The sequence below is a fragment of the Lethenteron reissneri genome, unplaced genomic scaffold (assembly GCF_015708825.2).
Source record: "Lethenteron reissneri isolate LAM-NWPU_2019-01 unplaced genomic scaffold, ASM1570882v1 scaffold_1373, whole genome shotgun sequence".
NCBI lineage: Eukaryota > Metazoa > Chordata > Hyperoartia > Petromyzontiformes > Petromyzontidae > Lethenteron > Lethenteron reissneri.
The window spans coordinates 3,425-20,406 of NW_026891084.1; the positions used below are offsets into that span (position 1 = coordinate 3,425).

Sequence of the window (16,982 nt, forward strand, 5' to 3'; positions counted from 1 at the left end):
TGCGGCCGGGTACGGGTACAGCCGGGTACGGGTACGGGTATCGGGTACCCGATTGCGACCCTGGTGTGGCCGGGTACGGGTAAGGAATCAAAACCCGTTTGCGACCTCTGACACAGACCTACACACACCTACACACACCTAAACAGACCTACACACACAGACGGACCTATACACACACATAACGACCTCTTGACCTTGTCCACCTCCGCCTGTCCGTCCTGTCCGTCGCAGGCTCCGAGTCCCCGGTGCGGCGGGAGCTGTCGTGCGAGGGTCGTCCCGTCGACCTGCGCTGCCCGGGCAGCTACGTCATCGCCGTCAGCTCGGCCTTCTACGGCCGCACCGACGGACAGATCTGCGAGTCCGAGGCGGCCAAGATGCAGAACACGGCCTGCTTGCAGGTCGAGAGCTTCCACATCGTGGCTCGGAGGTGGGCGCCAGTGTCGTGAGCGTGTGTGTGTGCACGCGCGAGTGTAGTGTGCGCGTGTGTGTGTGTGCACGCACGCGCGCGAGCGTGTGTGTGTGTGCACGCGTGTGTGTGTGTGCACGCGTGTGTGTGTGCGTGTGTGTTTGTGTGTGTGAGCGTGTGTGTGTGCACGCACGCGCGCGAGCGTGTGTGTGTGCACGCGTGTGTGTGTGTGCACGCGTGTGTGTGTGTGCGTGTGTGTGTTTGTGTGGTGTGTGTGCACGCGTGTGAGTGTGTGTGGGAGTGGTCGTGTAGTTGGCACAGTAAGGGGAGGCACAGCCTCTCCCTGTGGTCGCATGGATTTTTCTCTGGCTACAAACGGTGCAAAAGAAAGTCTCCATACATCCATAGAGACCCACAGACTCGGATAGAGACCCATAGACTCACACAGACACCCACAGCCTCAGAGACCCATAGACTCGCATACATACACGTACATACCTCCAACACAGCATGTACACGAACAAACTCGGGGCACCGGCTACGTGTCACAGTGCGCTAACCCACTCGGCCACCGTCTATCCCTGCCCGCCCCCCCCCCCCCAGTAAGAATCATAATAATTATAATGAATATGCCAGTCATTTGATAGCCACAAAGGGCCTGATTCTCATCATCACCCTCTCACAGGAGGGTCCTGCACTGGGGATGCTTGGCCCAGCTGTGGCCGAGAGTCGCGGCACCGGTGTGTGTGTCTGTGTGTGTCTGTGTGTCTGTGTGTCTGTGTGTGTCTGTGTGTGTGTCTGTGTGTGTGTGTGTCTGTGTGTGTGTGTCTATGTGTGTCGTGTGTCTGTGTGTGTCTGTGTGTCTGTGTGTGTCTGTGTGTGTGTCTGTGTGTGTCTGTGTGGTCTGTGTGTCTGTGTGTGTCTGTGTGGTTGTGTGTGTGTGTTGTGTGTCTGTGTGTCTGTGTGTCTGTGTGTCTGTGTGTGTCTGTGGTGTGTGTGTGTGTGTCTGTGTGTGTGTCTGTGTGGTGTGTCTCTGTGTGTCTGTGTGTGTCTGTGTGTGTGTGTGTGTCTGTGTGTGTGTGTCTGTGTGTGTGTCTGTGTGTGTGTGTCTGTGTGTGTGTTCTGTGTGTGTGTGTGTCTGTGTGTGTCTGTGTGTGTCTGTGTGTGTGTCTGTGTGTGTGTGTCTGTGTGGAGGGAGCGGCAGTGTAGCGGTTAGCGCGCTGCGCTATGAACCTGGTGAACCGGGTTCAATTCCCGCTCACGGCCAGCACCAGTGACGATTATCTGAAATGGTCCCGGGCCTCTCCTAGGTCGACTCAGCCTTGGTGCAATGTGTAAACATCGCCACTAGGGAGACAAAGGGCGTGGTGTTGGCCACCCACCCCCTCGTGTGCCGTGCTGGCCTTCATAGGTGCTGGCTAACAGCACTTGCCCCAACAGTCTGTTACAGGCTACACGGGGGATCTTTGTCTTTTGTTTTGTGTGGGCGGGGGGGTTAACGCGCGTGCTCGTTACCCCCCCCTCCTCTCTCTACGCCGCTCCGCTCCCCCTGCCCCCCGCAGGTGCAACAACAGGACGTGGTGCCACGTCGTCGCTGGCAACGAGCTGTTTCCGGACCCCTGTCCCGGGACGTACAAGTACCTGGAGGTTTGGTACAAGTGCGTCCCCTACAGTGAGTACTTGCGGAGCGCGCACACGCACACGCACACACACGCACGCACATGCACGCACACGCACGCACACACACGCACGCACACACGCACACACGCACGCACACACACGCACGGACGCACACGCGGGCAAAGATCGCCCCCCCCGTAACGCCCTTTGACAGGCTGTCGGGGCAAGCACCGATGAAGGCTGGTACGGCACATGAGGGGGTGTGAGTGGCCAGCACCACGCCCGGCCGTCTTTGTCTCCCCAGTGCTAGCGATGTTTACGCACTGCACCAGGCAACCGAGGGGAGGCCCATGACAGGTTTAAACAATCGTCACTGATGTTGGGCGTGAGCACGAATTTAACTCGGGTTACCGGGTTCAAAGCTCAGCGTGCTAATCGCTTGCAGTCCACCACTGACCCGTACATTGTTTGCACCTGCGGACTGGAAGATATTCGGTGTGATTACGAAACACACAACATATGTACCACTCTTAGCTTGAGACATAGCTGATAAAACCAAAGAATTCAATTGTGTGCGCTCACCAAAAGTTATGCAGGTTGTAAATAAATATTTATTATGAAATCGAATCAACGCTTTCTAACAGTTTTCGGCGTTAATTGACAGCATGGCGATTATGTGACATCGTCATTGCCTTGTTTCGTGTAATTGTTGACCGCATTTCTGGCGTAACTGTCAGCGCTGTGCGTTCATGAGCCTTATAGACTGCATTGATTACAATAGAACTAACACGCTAAATACGAGTACTACAACGTTATTGGAAAATCGTCCTATTGTGAAATTTGATGTCGTATAGTGAAAAAATATTTTGCGGCAATCCCAGTAACAACACCTTCGGTTGAAATTCGTTTAGGCTAGGCCTCAGCGCATCCTGGGAAACCCCACAATCCTCTGCATGCCCGCTGTTTCTGTGCAAAAGCTGAATGGCCTGTGTTCACGACGCTTTCATTTCAGCCAAGTGTTTAACCGACGTGCGACGATGAATCTGTCGATTTATGCCACACACAATAAGCCCCCGATGCACATGCCACGTGTGTGTTTAAGAATCGCGATCGTTCCCTGTGGACATTCGGCTTCGTCAGGCTCTGCTGCGACACAGACGGCACCTATGTTGACACACACCCATCAGTACACGTGTCACGTGAGGTTATATCCGGGTCGTTGACGGATTACAACTCGTCACGATGATTGGCTCTACCGGTCCTGGTCCATAGCCAATGGGGGGAAGCCTAGGGGCGTGGCCCTGACGTGATGGGATGGTGACAGCTGTTTGTAGAGGATTGGTTCTGCTGGCTTTGGCCACAGCCAATGGGGGGACGAGTCAGGGGCGTGGTCCCGGGAGCCTACGATGGAGTCTGGAAGATTCCATGGAGGCTAACCAGGATTGGTGGAAAGGTACCACGTGACCCGGGTATTAAATAGGGGTGGAGACGAACGACACGTGGTCAGAACTGGAACGAACGGAGGAGGAGGCCACGCGAAAACGGGGGTCCAGGCTGCCACGTGGTCTAGCCTGCCACGTGGTCCAGGCTGCCACGTGGTCCAGGCTGCCACGTGGCAGTGCGTCTCTCTCTCTATCCCTCTCACGCTGCCTGTCAGCAGCGTGAAGGAAGTGCTGTAATGAAAAGTGAATAAAGACCGGATTCCAGAAGTCGCTTCAACGACCTTTATTACACACGCATGCAAACGGTGGCGAGATGTTAACTACCTCGCCTGCTATACAGGAGGTCGTGGGTTCGATCCCGACCCTGACGCCTGCTGTATATTTGGAGATTGTGTGTCTCTCATCATCATCACGGTGGCTAGGAGATGTTAACTACCTCGCCTGGTACACAGGAGGTCGTGGGTTCGATCACCAACCTTGACACCTGCTCTATATTTGGAGTCTGCGTGTCTCATCATCATCATCACGGTGGCTAGGAGATGTTAACTACCTCGCCTGCTATACAGGAGGTCGTGGGTTCGATCCCAACCCTGAGGCCTGTATACTTGTGTAATGCGGGCGTAAACGACCTTCCGGAAGTGACGTCATGGGGGGAGGAGTTACGTCACGTGGGGGACAGGGTTCAGGGTTATAAGGGGAGAAACCGGAAGCAGTAGGGAGTGATCGGAGACTGGGGAAAGTGTAAGGCCATGCAGGGCGGAGTGGGGAAGAGAGTGTGGCGAGATCGCCACACACACAGACCTCGAGGATCGGCACCGTCGGCCAGCGGTGACCGACCCCGGGGCTGGAGGAGCAGCGAGGAGGCTGCAGAGAGAGCAGCGGGTCTGCAAGGGTGGAGTTGAGCAGCGGGGGGGGGGGTCTGCACGACGAGACAGCAGCGGGTCTGCAAGGAGGGAGTGGGCTACGTGAGCGACAGCAGCCTGGGGGCTGCAGAGCGAAGAGTATATAGGGGAGTGCTGTGAAGTGGGCTACGTAAGCGATAGCAGCCTGGGGCTGCAGAGCGAAGAGTAAGGGGGAGTGCCGTGAGGGAAAAGAGATCGAACCCAAATAAAGGACACAGGACAGAGAGAAGCGTCCGAGTTTTATTACACTGGTGTTGGAAGTGTAACGGCATGGCAAAACAACTGAGAAAAAAGATTATTCCGTCTCCGGCATCGGCTTCTTCTTCCGACGACGAAGACCTTCCTCCTACGGTGGACCTGACTCCGACAGATGAGGAGATCCGTGCTGGGACGAGTGCGGGTCCGGGGGTCCAAGAGGTCGTCGCGTCGGCGGACCCGTCTTCACTAAAGAACGTGGATTTAAGATGGAGTCAGATGGCGGAGCAACTTGAAACTCTCAAGAACGTACTTGCACAGTTGTGTGAGCTCGTCACGCCGGGAATGGCGTCTGGGGAGATGTTGGTGGTCCGCAGGAGCCCGGGTTGTCTTCGCTGTCGCCGCCATCAGCCACGCGGCGTGAGGACGCCATCTTGGGCGTGGCGCACGAGGAAAGGCGGGAAGCCGCCATTTTGGGCTCTTCTCGGCGTAAGGCCGCCATCTTGTCGACACCACGTTGGGACGCCATGTTGAATCTGCCACCCGATGAGTCAGCGGCGTCACTTGCCGACTGTAAAAGAATTCTCCATCGGGGGAGATTGGAGCGCGTTCGCCTGCAGATTTTTGGCAGCGGTACGCACGGCGAGGTGGACTGACGCGGAGGCATTAGAAGTTCTTCCGACTCTTCTCGATGATGAGTCTGTTAGATTCTTCCGCTCCATAAAAGCCGCAAAGAAGAAAACGTTGCGAGGAGTATTCACCGAAATGGCTGACGCTTACGAACCACCGGACGATGCTCATCGCCGGTTTGTGCAACGACAGCGCGCACCCGAGGAGTCTCCGGTGGCGTATAGGGGCGCGGTGCTAGAACTGGCTATGGCTGCATACCCGGAGACGGAGCCTGACCTGCTGGAACCTCTCATCCTGGGAAAGATGCTGGAGCTGTCCCGGGATCTCGGCATTCCTATGCCGGTGTGTGATCATGAGAAGCTCACCTCCCGGGCTGCGGCCAGATGTCTAGATGCCCAGTTCAACCTGCGCCGGTGGAAGCAGGTTACGGCGTGGACGGGGGGGCCTATCGTCGAAGGTGGAGCCTTGGGTTGGGACCCCAAAAAGGCAGTTTTTGTGCCAGACGACAGGGGCCCGCAGGAGCTGTCGGCTGCCGCGACTCCGTGGACGGGCCGAGGGGGGCCGGGGCCACGGGCTGCGCCGCCGACACGGCCGCGTCGGGACGGGGCGTCTGCAGCGCGCCGTAACGACATCGACTGTTTCCGCTGCGGCCGTAAAGGCCATTACGCTCGGGACTGCTGGGCCCGCGTTCCGGGTCCGCCCCAGCAGGAGGCCTCGACTGCGGCCGCTCCAGGAAAGGATTCGCCAGCACAGGCAAGTCGGTGCGCACCAGACACCCGGCAAGGCTTGACACCTCATTCATCACCGTTGTCGTGCGATCCGGGTATTGTTAATAACGGGAGGCCATCGACTGCGCCTTGTCGCTCGGTAACGCAGTGGCGTAAGCTGGCTCGGCGGGTTGTCGCGGCCGCTACCGGTTCGTCCACCGTACCTGGGTCGATACAAGGGGTGGACGTGCGGATTTTGGTAGATTCTGGAGCGTCCGCGACCATTATTTCTGATGTAATATTTCATCTCTTGAACATCCCACCAGAGGCCGTGAGTCCAGCTTACGCTTCCTGCATCGCCGCGAAGGGGGGTAGCATGGGCATTGTGGGCCAGGTGAACGCTAACATCGCTATCGGGGGAGTGTCTGCCTCGGGAATTGTGTTAATTTCGAGGTCTCTTGCGGTTCCTTGTTTGTTAGGGACCGATTTTCTGGCCAGAATGCCCATTCTGATTAGAATTAATGAGAGCTGCATTGAGCTACCGGAAGGCCGAAAAATTGCGTTTTTGCCGTCAGCCTGGGGGCGACCTGATCCTGTCGCCCAGGTGCAGGCGTTGTCCGAGGTGTCTGTTGATATTCCACCTGGCTCACAGATACTCATTCCCTTGCGTTATCGGAAGCCTGTACCTGGTCGTCAAGGAGCGATTGGTGTTTTGTTGTCGCCGTCCGCCGCTATTACGGGTGGATCGGCACTGGTTGGGGCACAAACTATTGTCCGGCCAGACCAACAGCCGTTTTTGCAAGTGCTTAACGCGAGTACCGAAAGCGTGTGTGTGCCGGCGGGTACTGTTGTGGCACATGCCACTACTGCGTTTACAGCTCATGATAATTTGTCCAGCCGGGGAGTTGTTGGAGGTGTTTCGGGGGCCGGAGCTGCAGATGATCGCTGGATCGCTGAATTGTGTGCGGAAAATTCGGTTCTTTCCGGGGAACAACGTTGTGCGATTCGTAAATTATTATTCAGCTATTCTGACGTGTTTAGCTCTGACGATTTGGACTTGGGACGCACCTCGTTGCTTTACCATCATATTGACACAGGGGACGCTGCCCCTATTCGGTTAAACTTGCACCGGATGAGTCCGGCGGAACGCGAGCATGTTCGAGGGGCAGTGGATGACATGTTGGCTGCGGACATAATATCTCCGCCTAACAGCCCATGGGGCGCGCCTGTTGTTTTGGTCAAAAAGAAAGATGGCAAATTGAGATTTTGTGTTGATTTTAGTAAATTAAATAAAGTGTCGGTAGCAGATGCATATCTCCTGCCGCATATGGACGACTCTCTCGATGCCTTGTCGGGGGCGAAGTTTTTCTCGACGCTAGATCTCTCTTCGGGCTTCTGGCAGCTTCCCCTTGATGAGTCCTCGCGAGAAAAAACAGCTTTCCGTACGCCGCAGGGGTTATTCCAATTTAACTGCCTTCCGATGGGGCTGAATGCGGCCCCTGCCACTTTTCAGAGGTTAATGGAGTTGGTATTAACGGGGTTGCAGTGGGAGACGTGTCTTATATATCTAGACGATGTTATCGTCTTCAGCCGCACATTTGACGAGCATTTATCGCGGTTGGAGGCTGTGTTCACCAGGATGCGCTCTGCTAATTTGAAATTTAAGCCTAAGAAATGTCACCTACTGCAACACTCCGTGCGTTACCTGGGGCACATCGTCAGTGTGGGGGGTGGCCACGGATCCGGACAAGACTGCATGCGTCCGTGACTGGCCAACCCCTGCCACGGTGGGGGATGTGCGTCGGTTTTTGGGGTTCGCCTCATACTATCGGAGGTTTGTTCCAAACTTTTCTACGATCGCGAGGCCCTTGCATCTCCTTACGGGAAAAGGACATAAATTTGCTTGGGGACCGCCAGAGGAGGCGGCGTTTCGAAGCCTACGCGATCTATTGGCTACGGCGCCGACGTTGGACTATCCGGATTTTGAACATCCCTTTATTCTGGATACGGACGCGAGTGACACGGGTATTGGGGCGGTGTTGTCTCAGTCCAAGGGTGGTGTGGAACGCGTGGTGGCGTATGGTAGCCGGGTTTTGTCTCCAGCTGAGACCCGCTATTGCGTCACACGCAGGGAACTTTTGGCTATTTTTTTTTCTCCGCCAATTTCGACCGTACTTGTACGGTCGTTCGTTTATTGTTCGCACGGATCACGCGGCCTTGCAGTATGCGCTTAAAATGGACCAACCATCCGGCCAGCTGGCGCGGTGGTTGGACACGCTGCAGGAATTTTCCTTCCAAATTCACCATCGGAAGGGAGTGCGTCACGCTAATGCGGACGCACTTTCCAGGCTGCCGCAGCGATCCCCTTGCGCGTGTGCGTCGGGGACGCATAGGTGTGGCCCGATTCAGCACCCCCCTCAGCCTGTCGCGTTGGCAGTCGAGGTGCCTGAAGCTCCGCTTGAGCCGGGGCCGGCTGATGGGGGACCGGCTGATGGCATTTTACATCTTCCGAGGTCCGTGTGGATCCGCGAACAAATGTTGGATGATTCTTTGGTGACATTACGTAAGCGGCCAGTGAAGGGAGAGGGGGGTGTGCCGGAAACTGCTCTCCGTGATGGCTTGCTGATGTGGAGGGAAGGGATACAGGAACGCTGGCGTCTTGTTGTACCGGCATCATTGCGGTACGAATTGATTAGAACTCTGCATTGTGACACGCTTTTACATCTGGGAGTGCAGAAGACCCTATTGACGCTGCAGCGAGATTACTATTGGCACGGCATGACGACGGATGTCGTCGGACACGTTCGTGCGTGTCCCGATTGTGCCCGCCGTAAGCCACCTAAACATCCATATGTGCCGCCTATACAATCTATTCAAGTGTCTCGAGTTAATGAGTTGGTGGCGTTAGATATTTTGGGACCCTTTCCGCCATCCGCTAGGGGAAATAAATATTTGCTGGTAGGGGTGGAGTACCTCTCCCGCTGGCCGATGGCCTGGCCCTTGCCTGACCAGTCAGCGGCGTCTATCACAGACGCCTTTCTTTTTGGGTATGTTATGGACAAGGGGGCGCCGGAGAGACTCCTTACGGACCAAGGCCGGAATTTTTCGTCTAAATTGTTGGGGGAGGTGTGTGCGGCTCTTGGAACAAAGAAAATTCGGACATCTCCCTACCACCCGCAAACGGATGGTATGGTGGAACGGCTAAATAGGACTCTGTCCACCATGTTGTGCCATACGGTTAGTGAAAAACAATCGGATTGGGATTTGCATATCCCTGGGGTGCTTTCTGCGTACCGAATGACGCCGCACGCGGCTACAGGATATTCGCCGTTTTTTCTTATGTACGGTCGTGAAAACGTACCGCGATTAATGAACAGTTGGGAACCGGAATGAGGGGACCTGCCAAGCCTCTGCCTGACTATATTCAGGACACCGTTCGCCGAGTCACTGTGGCGCGGGAAGGGGCCCGCGTGGCTACGGCCAAAGCCCAGGCTCGGAATGAGAGGTGTGCGCGCCGTTCAAAAGGGGAATGCCCCTGGAAACCGGGGGACCTGGCCTGGCTTCATTGTCCATAGGTGCGGCCAGGTACCTCTCCTAAGTTACACAAACCATGGCAGGGCCCGGTTCGCCTCATTGAGGTTCCCAACCCACAGTCGGCGCGTGTTCGGTTTGGATCTCGGCGTTGGTTCGTCCACACATCTCGGTTGAAACCATACGTGGCCCCTCGACCTGATGCGTCATCTCCTGAGATTGCCTTGCCGGGGTCTGTTGCTGCCGACGCGCCTTTGCCTGTGCCTGCTGACCTTGCAAGAGCGCCTGTTGTGCCTTTTACAGACGAGCCGGCCGTAACGTGGCAGGGGAAAGACGACTCAGCTCGGGGTGCGCCTAACACGGCTGCGGAACCTTTGAGGCCCGCAGCCCTTCCAACCCCGCCGCGGACGCGATTTCGGGACGCCCCTGATGCTGCGCCGGCAAGATTGGGGGACCGGGACGTTGCCAGGCTTCCAATAACGACAGACGTACTTCAACCTGTCGCTCTTAAGACCCTGCCACGTTCTCGTTCGGCGGGAGGGCCGCCGACCGTCCGGGACGGTCCGGCGACCCGCACCCGCTCAAAATCCCTCACATTTCGTTAAATATTGTGTTGTGTTCTTGTTCTTCGATATAATATTGTGTGTTCTGTGTCCTTTTTGTTTTTTTGTATACGGTCGTGTTCGCTCGCATTATTGTTGGAGTTGTGTTCAGCCGAGGTCGGCTGGATTTTCTCTACGGGGGAGGGTGGTGTAATGCGGGCGTAAACGACCTTCCGGAAGTGACATCATGGGGGGAGGAGTTACGTCACGTGGGGGACAGGGTTCAGGGTTATAAGGGGAGAAACCGGAAGCAGTAGGGAGTGATCGGAGACTGGGGAAAGTGTAAGGCCACGCAGGGTGGAGTGGGGAAGAGAGAGTGTGGCGAGATCGCCACACACACAGACCTCGAGGATCAGCACCGTCGGCCAGCGGTGACCGACCCCGGGGCTGGAGGAGCAGCGAGCAGGCTGCAGAGAGAGCAGCGGGTCTGCAAGGGTGGAGTTGAGCAGCGGGGGGGGGGTCTGCACGACGAGACAGCAGCGGGTCTGCAAGGAGGGAGTGGGCTACGTGAGCGACAGCAGCCTGGGGGCTGCCGAGCGAAGAGTATATAGGGGAGTGCTGTGAAGTGGGCTACGTGAGCGGTAGCAGCCTGGGGCTGCAGAGCGAAGAGTAAGGGGGAGTGCCGTGAGGGAAAAGAGATCGAACCCAAATAAAGGACACAGGACAGAGAGAAGCGTCCGAGTCTTTTATTACACTTGGAAGCTTGCATGTTCTCCCCCCGCGGTCGTGTGGAGTGCTCTCCGGGTCCTCCAGTTTTTCCCTCCGCGTTTAGAATCGACGTCGCGTGTTTCGAGTACTCGGACACCGCTGTACATTTCCACGTGATAAGTCACTTTCATTGAGCTGCCATTGTGTGCGGCGAGGTTGCTTCTGCAAAAGAGTTACATAGCTCAGTTGGCCTTTTATAGTATATCGACTAGGGAGCAGCCGCGAATGATGCTTGACCCGACTGTCCGTCCATCCGTTCGTTCGTCTGTCCCCCGTTCCCCGTGGCAGTCTTCCCCTGCCCGGGCAGCATCCGCCTTGTTGGCGAGGCCTTGCACCTCCTGCAGGCGAAGCAGAAGGCCGGCTCGTGGTGCCGCGACCCGCTGCGTGCCGACGGCAAGGTGTACTTCATGCCGTGGATGCCCTACCGCACCAAGAGGCTCGTGGAATACGCCTCCCTCCAGGACATCGCGGCCAGGCTGCCGCTCACCAACTACCAGCTGCCGCACCGAGTGGACGGCACGGGCTTCGTGGTGTACGACGGAGCCGTGTTCTTTAACAAGGTCGGTGCCCGGCGCGGCGGAGAGATGTTGGCCACTTGATTTAGAATCCACGCGCATTTAGAGCGATTGGCTGCTGTTACGTCGCCACGTGATAAGCCACTTGGTTGAGCTCTCATTTTGTGTGGTGAGCTGCAATTGCCAGGTCGTCGGCATACATAACGTGGTTGACCAATAGGGAGCCTAAATGTTTTTAACCGGCGAAGATGTTCCATTAGGGGGGTGCACGTTTCGCAAGCGTAGAGAAGGGAGGAAATTACCGTGGCCGAGAAGACCTGAAGCTTCATGCGGAGCGAGAGAGACCAGGTAGCTTCCACACAGCGTAATGCAGCCGATGAAAAGATAATGACGCTCGACTGATTTGGAGTGAGACCTCTGCTGTTAAGCTGGAGCCGGTCATGAGCACACTGGCCAGGTATGGGAAACTCTCCACTCTCTACACAACTGCCGCATCACCGATTGTGAGTTATGGGAGTGGATTGTCCGATGGTACAAAATACCCAGGCAGGTGCTTGGTTTTGGTGGGGCTGATGGTAAGGTCCCACCTTTTAGTGGCAAGTTCCAGGTTCAGCAGCAGTGCCTCCAACTCCACCTCTGAGTGAGCAGCAATCACCAGAGCATCGGCATACATAACATGGTTGACCAATAGGGGTCTATACCTTGACCGCACCCGGGCATCGATCAGCCTCCCATTGTATCTGTACCAGATGGAAATTCCTCCGGTACAGCTAGTGAAGGCTTCACGAACTACGTGGTCGAAATAGATGTTAAATCATGTTGGAGCCAGAGGACATCCCTGTCGCACCCCAAGGTGTACAGGGAATGGCTCTGACTCCTGGCCACGTAGTTTTACCCGGGCCAGCTCACCATCATGAAGGTCCTTAATGAGCGTGAGCAGAGGGTCAGGCACTCCGAAAGCACGAAGAACAACCCAGAGCCCAGGCCTACTGATGGCATCATAGGCCTTGACCAGGTCAATGAAGCAGAGATGTAGGTCTTGTTGGAATTCCCTACACTTCTGCTGTAGTAGACGGACAAAAATATGGCATCTGTGTAGGACCGCCCTTTCATGAAACCACATTGGGGCTCCGCAAGTCCTCAGCGTGCCTAGCAAGGCGATGTTGAATAATCCTTGCCAAGACCTTTCCCGGCACACTGAGGAGTGAGATGCCCCTGTAGTTGTTACAGTCTGTGCGGTCCCCCTTCTTAAAGAGGGGGACCACCAGGGCATCCTTCCAATCCTGCGGAATCCGTCCAGTGGTCCCGACTGTTGTTATGATGTCATATAGGGTAGTCTGTGCACAAACGCCACCCTCCCTAAGCATTTCGCTTGGGAGATGATCTGTGCCTTTCCTGGTCTCAGACTCTGGATCGCCTTCAGTACTTCCTCAACGGATGGCACCTCAGCCAGCCACTCACAGGGGGTGAATTCCTCCTCCAATATTTGAGGCACCGCAGCCTCAGCAAGGTCATCCGCACTTTGTCCCATGATGTTTTCCAGGCTGAGGGATTTCCCCTCCTCCATGACCTCAGAAATGCTCAGCAAATCTGCAAACCTGTTCCTGGGGGTCTGAGATTGGATCATCGTTCTTTCCCCTAACGATGGTAATAGGTGTGGCGCTGCAGGTTACTTTTTGATCGAGTTAAATAGTGATTTGTGATCGCGGGCCATTGAGCAGCACCTATGATGGCCGGCGCAGCGTACGAGGGGGTGCTGTGGCCAACACCACCACGCCCGGATGTTTCACACTCACACCTTCACCCACTCATACACGCACACACTCCCACTCTCCTCTCTCACTCTCACCTTTCCTCTCCCCACCGCCTCTCCCTCCCTCTCCCTCACACACTCACCCACCTCTCCGACACACACACACACGCTCACCTGACCTCCCCCTCGCAGGAGCGAACGCGCAGAATCGTCAAGTTCGACCTGGGCACGCGTGTCAAGAGCGGCGAGGCGGTCGTCCCCAACGCCAACTACTACGACACGTCGCCCTACCGCTGGGGCGGCAAGTCCGACATCGACCTGGCGGCCGACGAGAACGGCCTGTGGGTCATCTACGCCACGGAGCAGAACGAGGGGCGCGTGGTAGTGAGCCGCTTCAACCCGTACACGCTGCGCGTCGAGGCCTCTTTTGAGACGGCCTACGACAAGCGCTCGGCCTCCGACGCCTTCATGGCGTGCGGCGTCCTCTACGTCCTGCGCTCCACTTACGAGGATGACGGCGACGGAGCGGCGAACGGCACCGCAGGAGGAGGAGGGGTGGGGGGGGGGACGAGCGACCGCATCGATTACGTGTACGACACCAACTCGCGACGGGATGCACGCGTCTCCATCCCGTTCCCCAACCCGTTCCAGTTCATCACGTCGGTGCAGTACAACCCGCACGACGGCGCCCTCTACGTGTGGAACAACCACCACGTGCTGCGCTACACGCTGCACTTCGCCCCGCTGGATCCCACTGCAGGTGAGCGGAAGGGTGAGGCGGCGGCGTGGGGGTGGGTTGGAGGAGTGGGGGGAGGTCGTGGGTTCGATCCCGACCCTGACGACTGTTGCTGTATATTTGGGGTTTGCGTGTCTCTCTCTCTCTCCGTGGTGAGATGTTGACCACCTCGCCTGGTATACAGCAGGTCGTTGGTTCGATTCCGACCCTGATGCCTGCTGTTGTATATTTGGGGTTTGTTCTCTCTCTCTCTCTCCGTGGTGAGATGTTAACTACCTCACCTGGTGTACAGGAGGTCGTGGGTTCGATCCTGACCCCGACAATGCCTGTATATTTGCAGTTTGCGGTGTCGCTTTCCCTGTGGTCGCATGGATTTGGGTACGAGGTGGCTGGGCATGCGGGCTACATGACCCAGCCAATGGAGCCTTGCCTGCCGGAGGAGCTCAGCGACGGGACTGTGTCCGGATCTTTCAAGGATCTGTGAGCTCCTCACACAATCCAGCCTGGTTAAACCCAACATGATTGTAAGCAGGCCAGCCTGCATGTTTCAAACCAGCACAGATATTCCATTAGAGCGGTGCACAATTTGCAAGCATAGAGAAGGGAGTTTAGTTGGTTGTCAACAGACACTCGCTATTGCATTCACATTCGTCACAACGACTCAAAAGTGATTTTCCTGCTCAGAAAGAGCGTTGAGGCATGTGCGCTCATCTCCCGCTTACAACCCTGAGCCAGCGGTGGGAATTCCACCTTCCTATGGCGGGGACAAGTCTATCGCACAGGACAGTGTAATTCCATTCAGAGTGAGTGATTAAATCCAGCTGCTCGTTCAAAACTGACCAGAGGGTAGGAATACCTTTTGAACCAGAGGTAGGACCCATCTGTGGCCTGTGGCTTCACTTCACAAGGCACACAGCCGCATGAGGCCAACTACAGACGATTGTTATCCATCGCCGTGGGCAGTTTTTCTTCGTGGCACTAATCGTCTAAACGACGCAGGGCTCTCAAGTCGCTCCCATCACCGCCTCGTCTTGTTTTCTGTGTGCAGCAACTTCACTCAGGGTGACCTCGTAAGAGTAAAACTCTTAAATTGGGGCATGGGTTCGAAATCAACCCTGATGCCTGCTGTATATTTGGAGTGTTCTCTCTGGTGTGTGGATTCTTCTTCGTGTTCTTTGGTGTTTCCCTCCACATTTAGAATCAACATCAACGCGTTCAGAGTGTTTGGCTGCTATAAATCTCCACGTGACGATGAGCCACTTCGTTGAGCTATTAAGCATATAAATGTTATACTTTGTTATTATACACTGTACCATTGACCGTCGTGTCAATGGGTGAATAGTGGGGGGAAAACTTGCAGCGGAGCAAAGAATCCATTCCCTGCGGAGAATACAATGCCAGTGAGTGGAACGCAGTCTGAAAGTCACCGTAAATGTGAACACAATCAGTTAAGATCCTAAATGGTTTATTACGTCCTTCCAATGATTGCTAAGCCAGAATCCATCTTCTCGGTTGAAATTGTCTCTGTGTTTGTATATGTGGATAGCCTCATGAACGAATCTCTCATGATAGCCAGTTGGCTTGCAGACAACCTCTGTCTTGGAGAAGTCAATGTCATGTGAGCCCACTGAATTGTAACAGTGATCTGCCACGGCTGAGGTTTGTCCTACCGTGTTTCAGGTCTGCTTTATGTTCATGGATGCGGTCCGAGACATGTCGTTTGGTTTCTCCAATGTAACTGCTACCACAGAGGCAACTTAGTTTGTAGACGCCAGGGTACTTTATGTCTGGAACCACATCTTTTACAGACGGGACCAGATCATGGATTTTATGTACTGTGTTGAATCGGACCTGGATCTTGTGTTTAATCAGGATTTTGGAGATCTTTTTTGTGACCCCAGCAATGTAGGGTAAGGTGATGGTCTTGAAAGGCTCCTCAACAGGATTCTTCTTGATGGTTGGAGTGATGGCCTTGCGGATTGTGTAGTCGGAGTAACCATTAGCCTTAAGAGCTTGGCGTACGTGTTTGAGTTCACTGGCAATGTGATCCTGGTCGGAAATGCATTGGGCTCTATGGTATAGAGTCTTGATGAGGGAATTCTTCTGGGATGGATGGTGGGAATCCGGTTTTAGGTAAGCATCCATATGGGTGGCTTTCCTGTAGACAGAGTGGCTCATTGAACCATCAGGTCTCCTTTTAATTAGGACATCCAAAAAGGGTAGCTTGCCATCTTTTGGACTTCCGTGGTAAATCTGATGGCTGGGTGTATGGAATTGATGTGGTCGAGAAATTGGTTTAGAGCAGGTCGGCCATGTGGCCAGATGACAAAAGTGTCATCTACGTACATCTTCATAAGGTCGGGCGTAGAGTGGCAGTCTGGATGGCGTCAGTCTCAAATTTCTCCATGAAGATGTTGGCTACAACCGGAGATAGGGGGGAGCCCATTGGGGTGCCCTCAGTTTGCTTGTAGAAAGTTCCATTCCAGGTGAAGTATGTATTGGTTAAGCAGTGTCTCACCAGGGGGGTACCCCAGCATTCAGTCCTTGATGGACCAAGTCTTCAATGATTGCGATGGTGTCAGGTACAGGAACTTTGGTGAATAAGGAAACCACATCAAAACTGATAAGCAGGTCGTCTGGGGACAGGGCAATCCCCTTGATTGTCGATACCAGGTCAGTAGAGTTTAGTACCGCAGAGGTGGTTTTTCCAGTGAAAGGCCGTAGGATTTCAGACAAAAAACGAGCCAGTTTATAGGTGGGGGAGTTGATAGTAGAGACAATGGGACGAAGAGGTGTATCTTTATGTATTTTGGCAAGCCGTATAATCTTGGTGGCCTGGCTGCAGAAGGTTTCAACGAGAACTGTTTGGTCTGATCAATTAATGCGGTTGAATCAGAAATGATTTGCTTGGTTTTAGAGACGAGGCTGTTGGTGGGGTCTCTTTTATTTTTGTATAGCTGCCATCGTTGAGTAGTTCTTGGATTTTTGTTGTATTCTGTTTTGTCCATGATGACAGTGGCATTGCCTTTGTCGGCTGAGAGGATGACAATGTCATCCCTCTTTTTTAATTGAGCTAATTCATAACGCTCATCTTTGCTGATGTTGCTAGCTGGCATCTTTGCATTTTTGAGAGTTGCAGAGATTTCAGATCTTGCTACGTCTGCAGCGATGGACTCAGGCCCTTGAAGCTACATCTACTCTAGCAATTATATCATTAACTGGTATGTGTCTAGGT

General features: G+C 54.8%; 1 protein-coding gene across 1 annotated transcript in view; it reads left to right on the forward strand.

The window, feature by feature from the left end:
* Positions 1-231: 231 nt before the first annotated feature.
* Positions 232-16,982, forward strand: part of LOC133362103 (adhesion G protein-coupled receptor L3-like) — a gene marked incomplete at its 5' end in the record, with an annotated part of 41,193 nt that continues 24,442 nt past the window's right edge. The window contains 4 exons of the mRNA XM_061581065.1: positions 232-427; positions 1,969-2,078; positions 11,032-11,303; positions 13,204-13,771. Of these exons, the coding sequence (XP_061437049.1) occupies positions 232-427; positions 1,969-2,078; positions 11,032-11,303; positions 13,204-13,771 (1,146 nt within the window). The remainder of the gene's footprint in view (positions 428-1,968; positions 2,079-11,031; positions 11,304-13,203; positions 13,772-16,982) is intronic.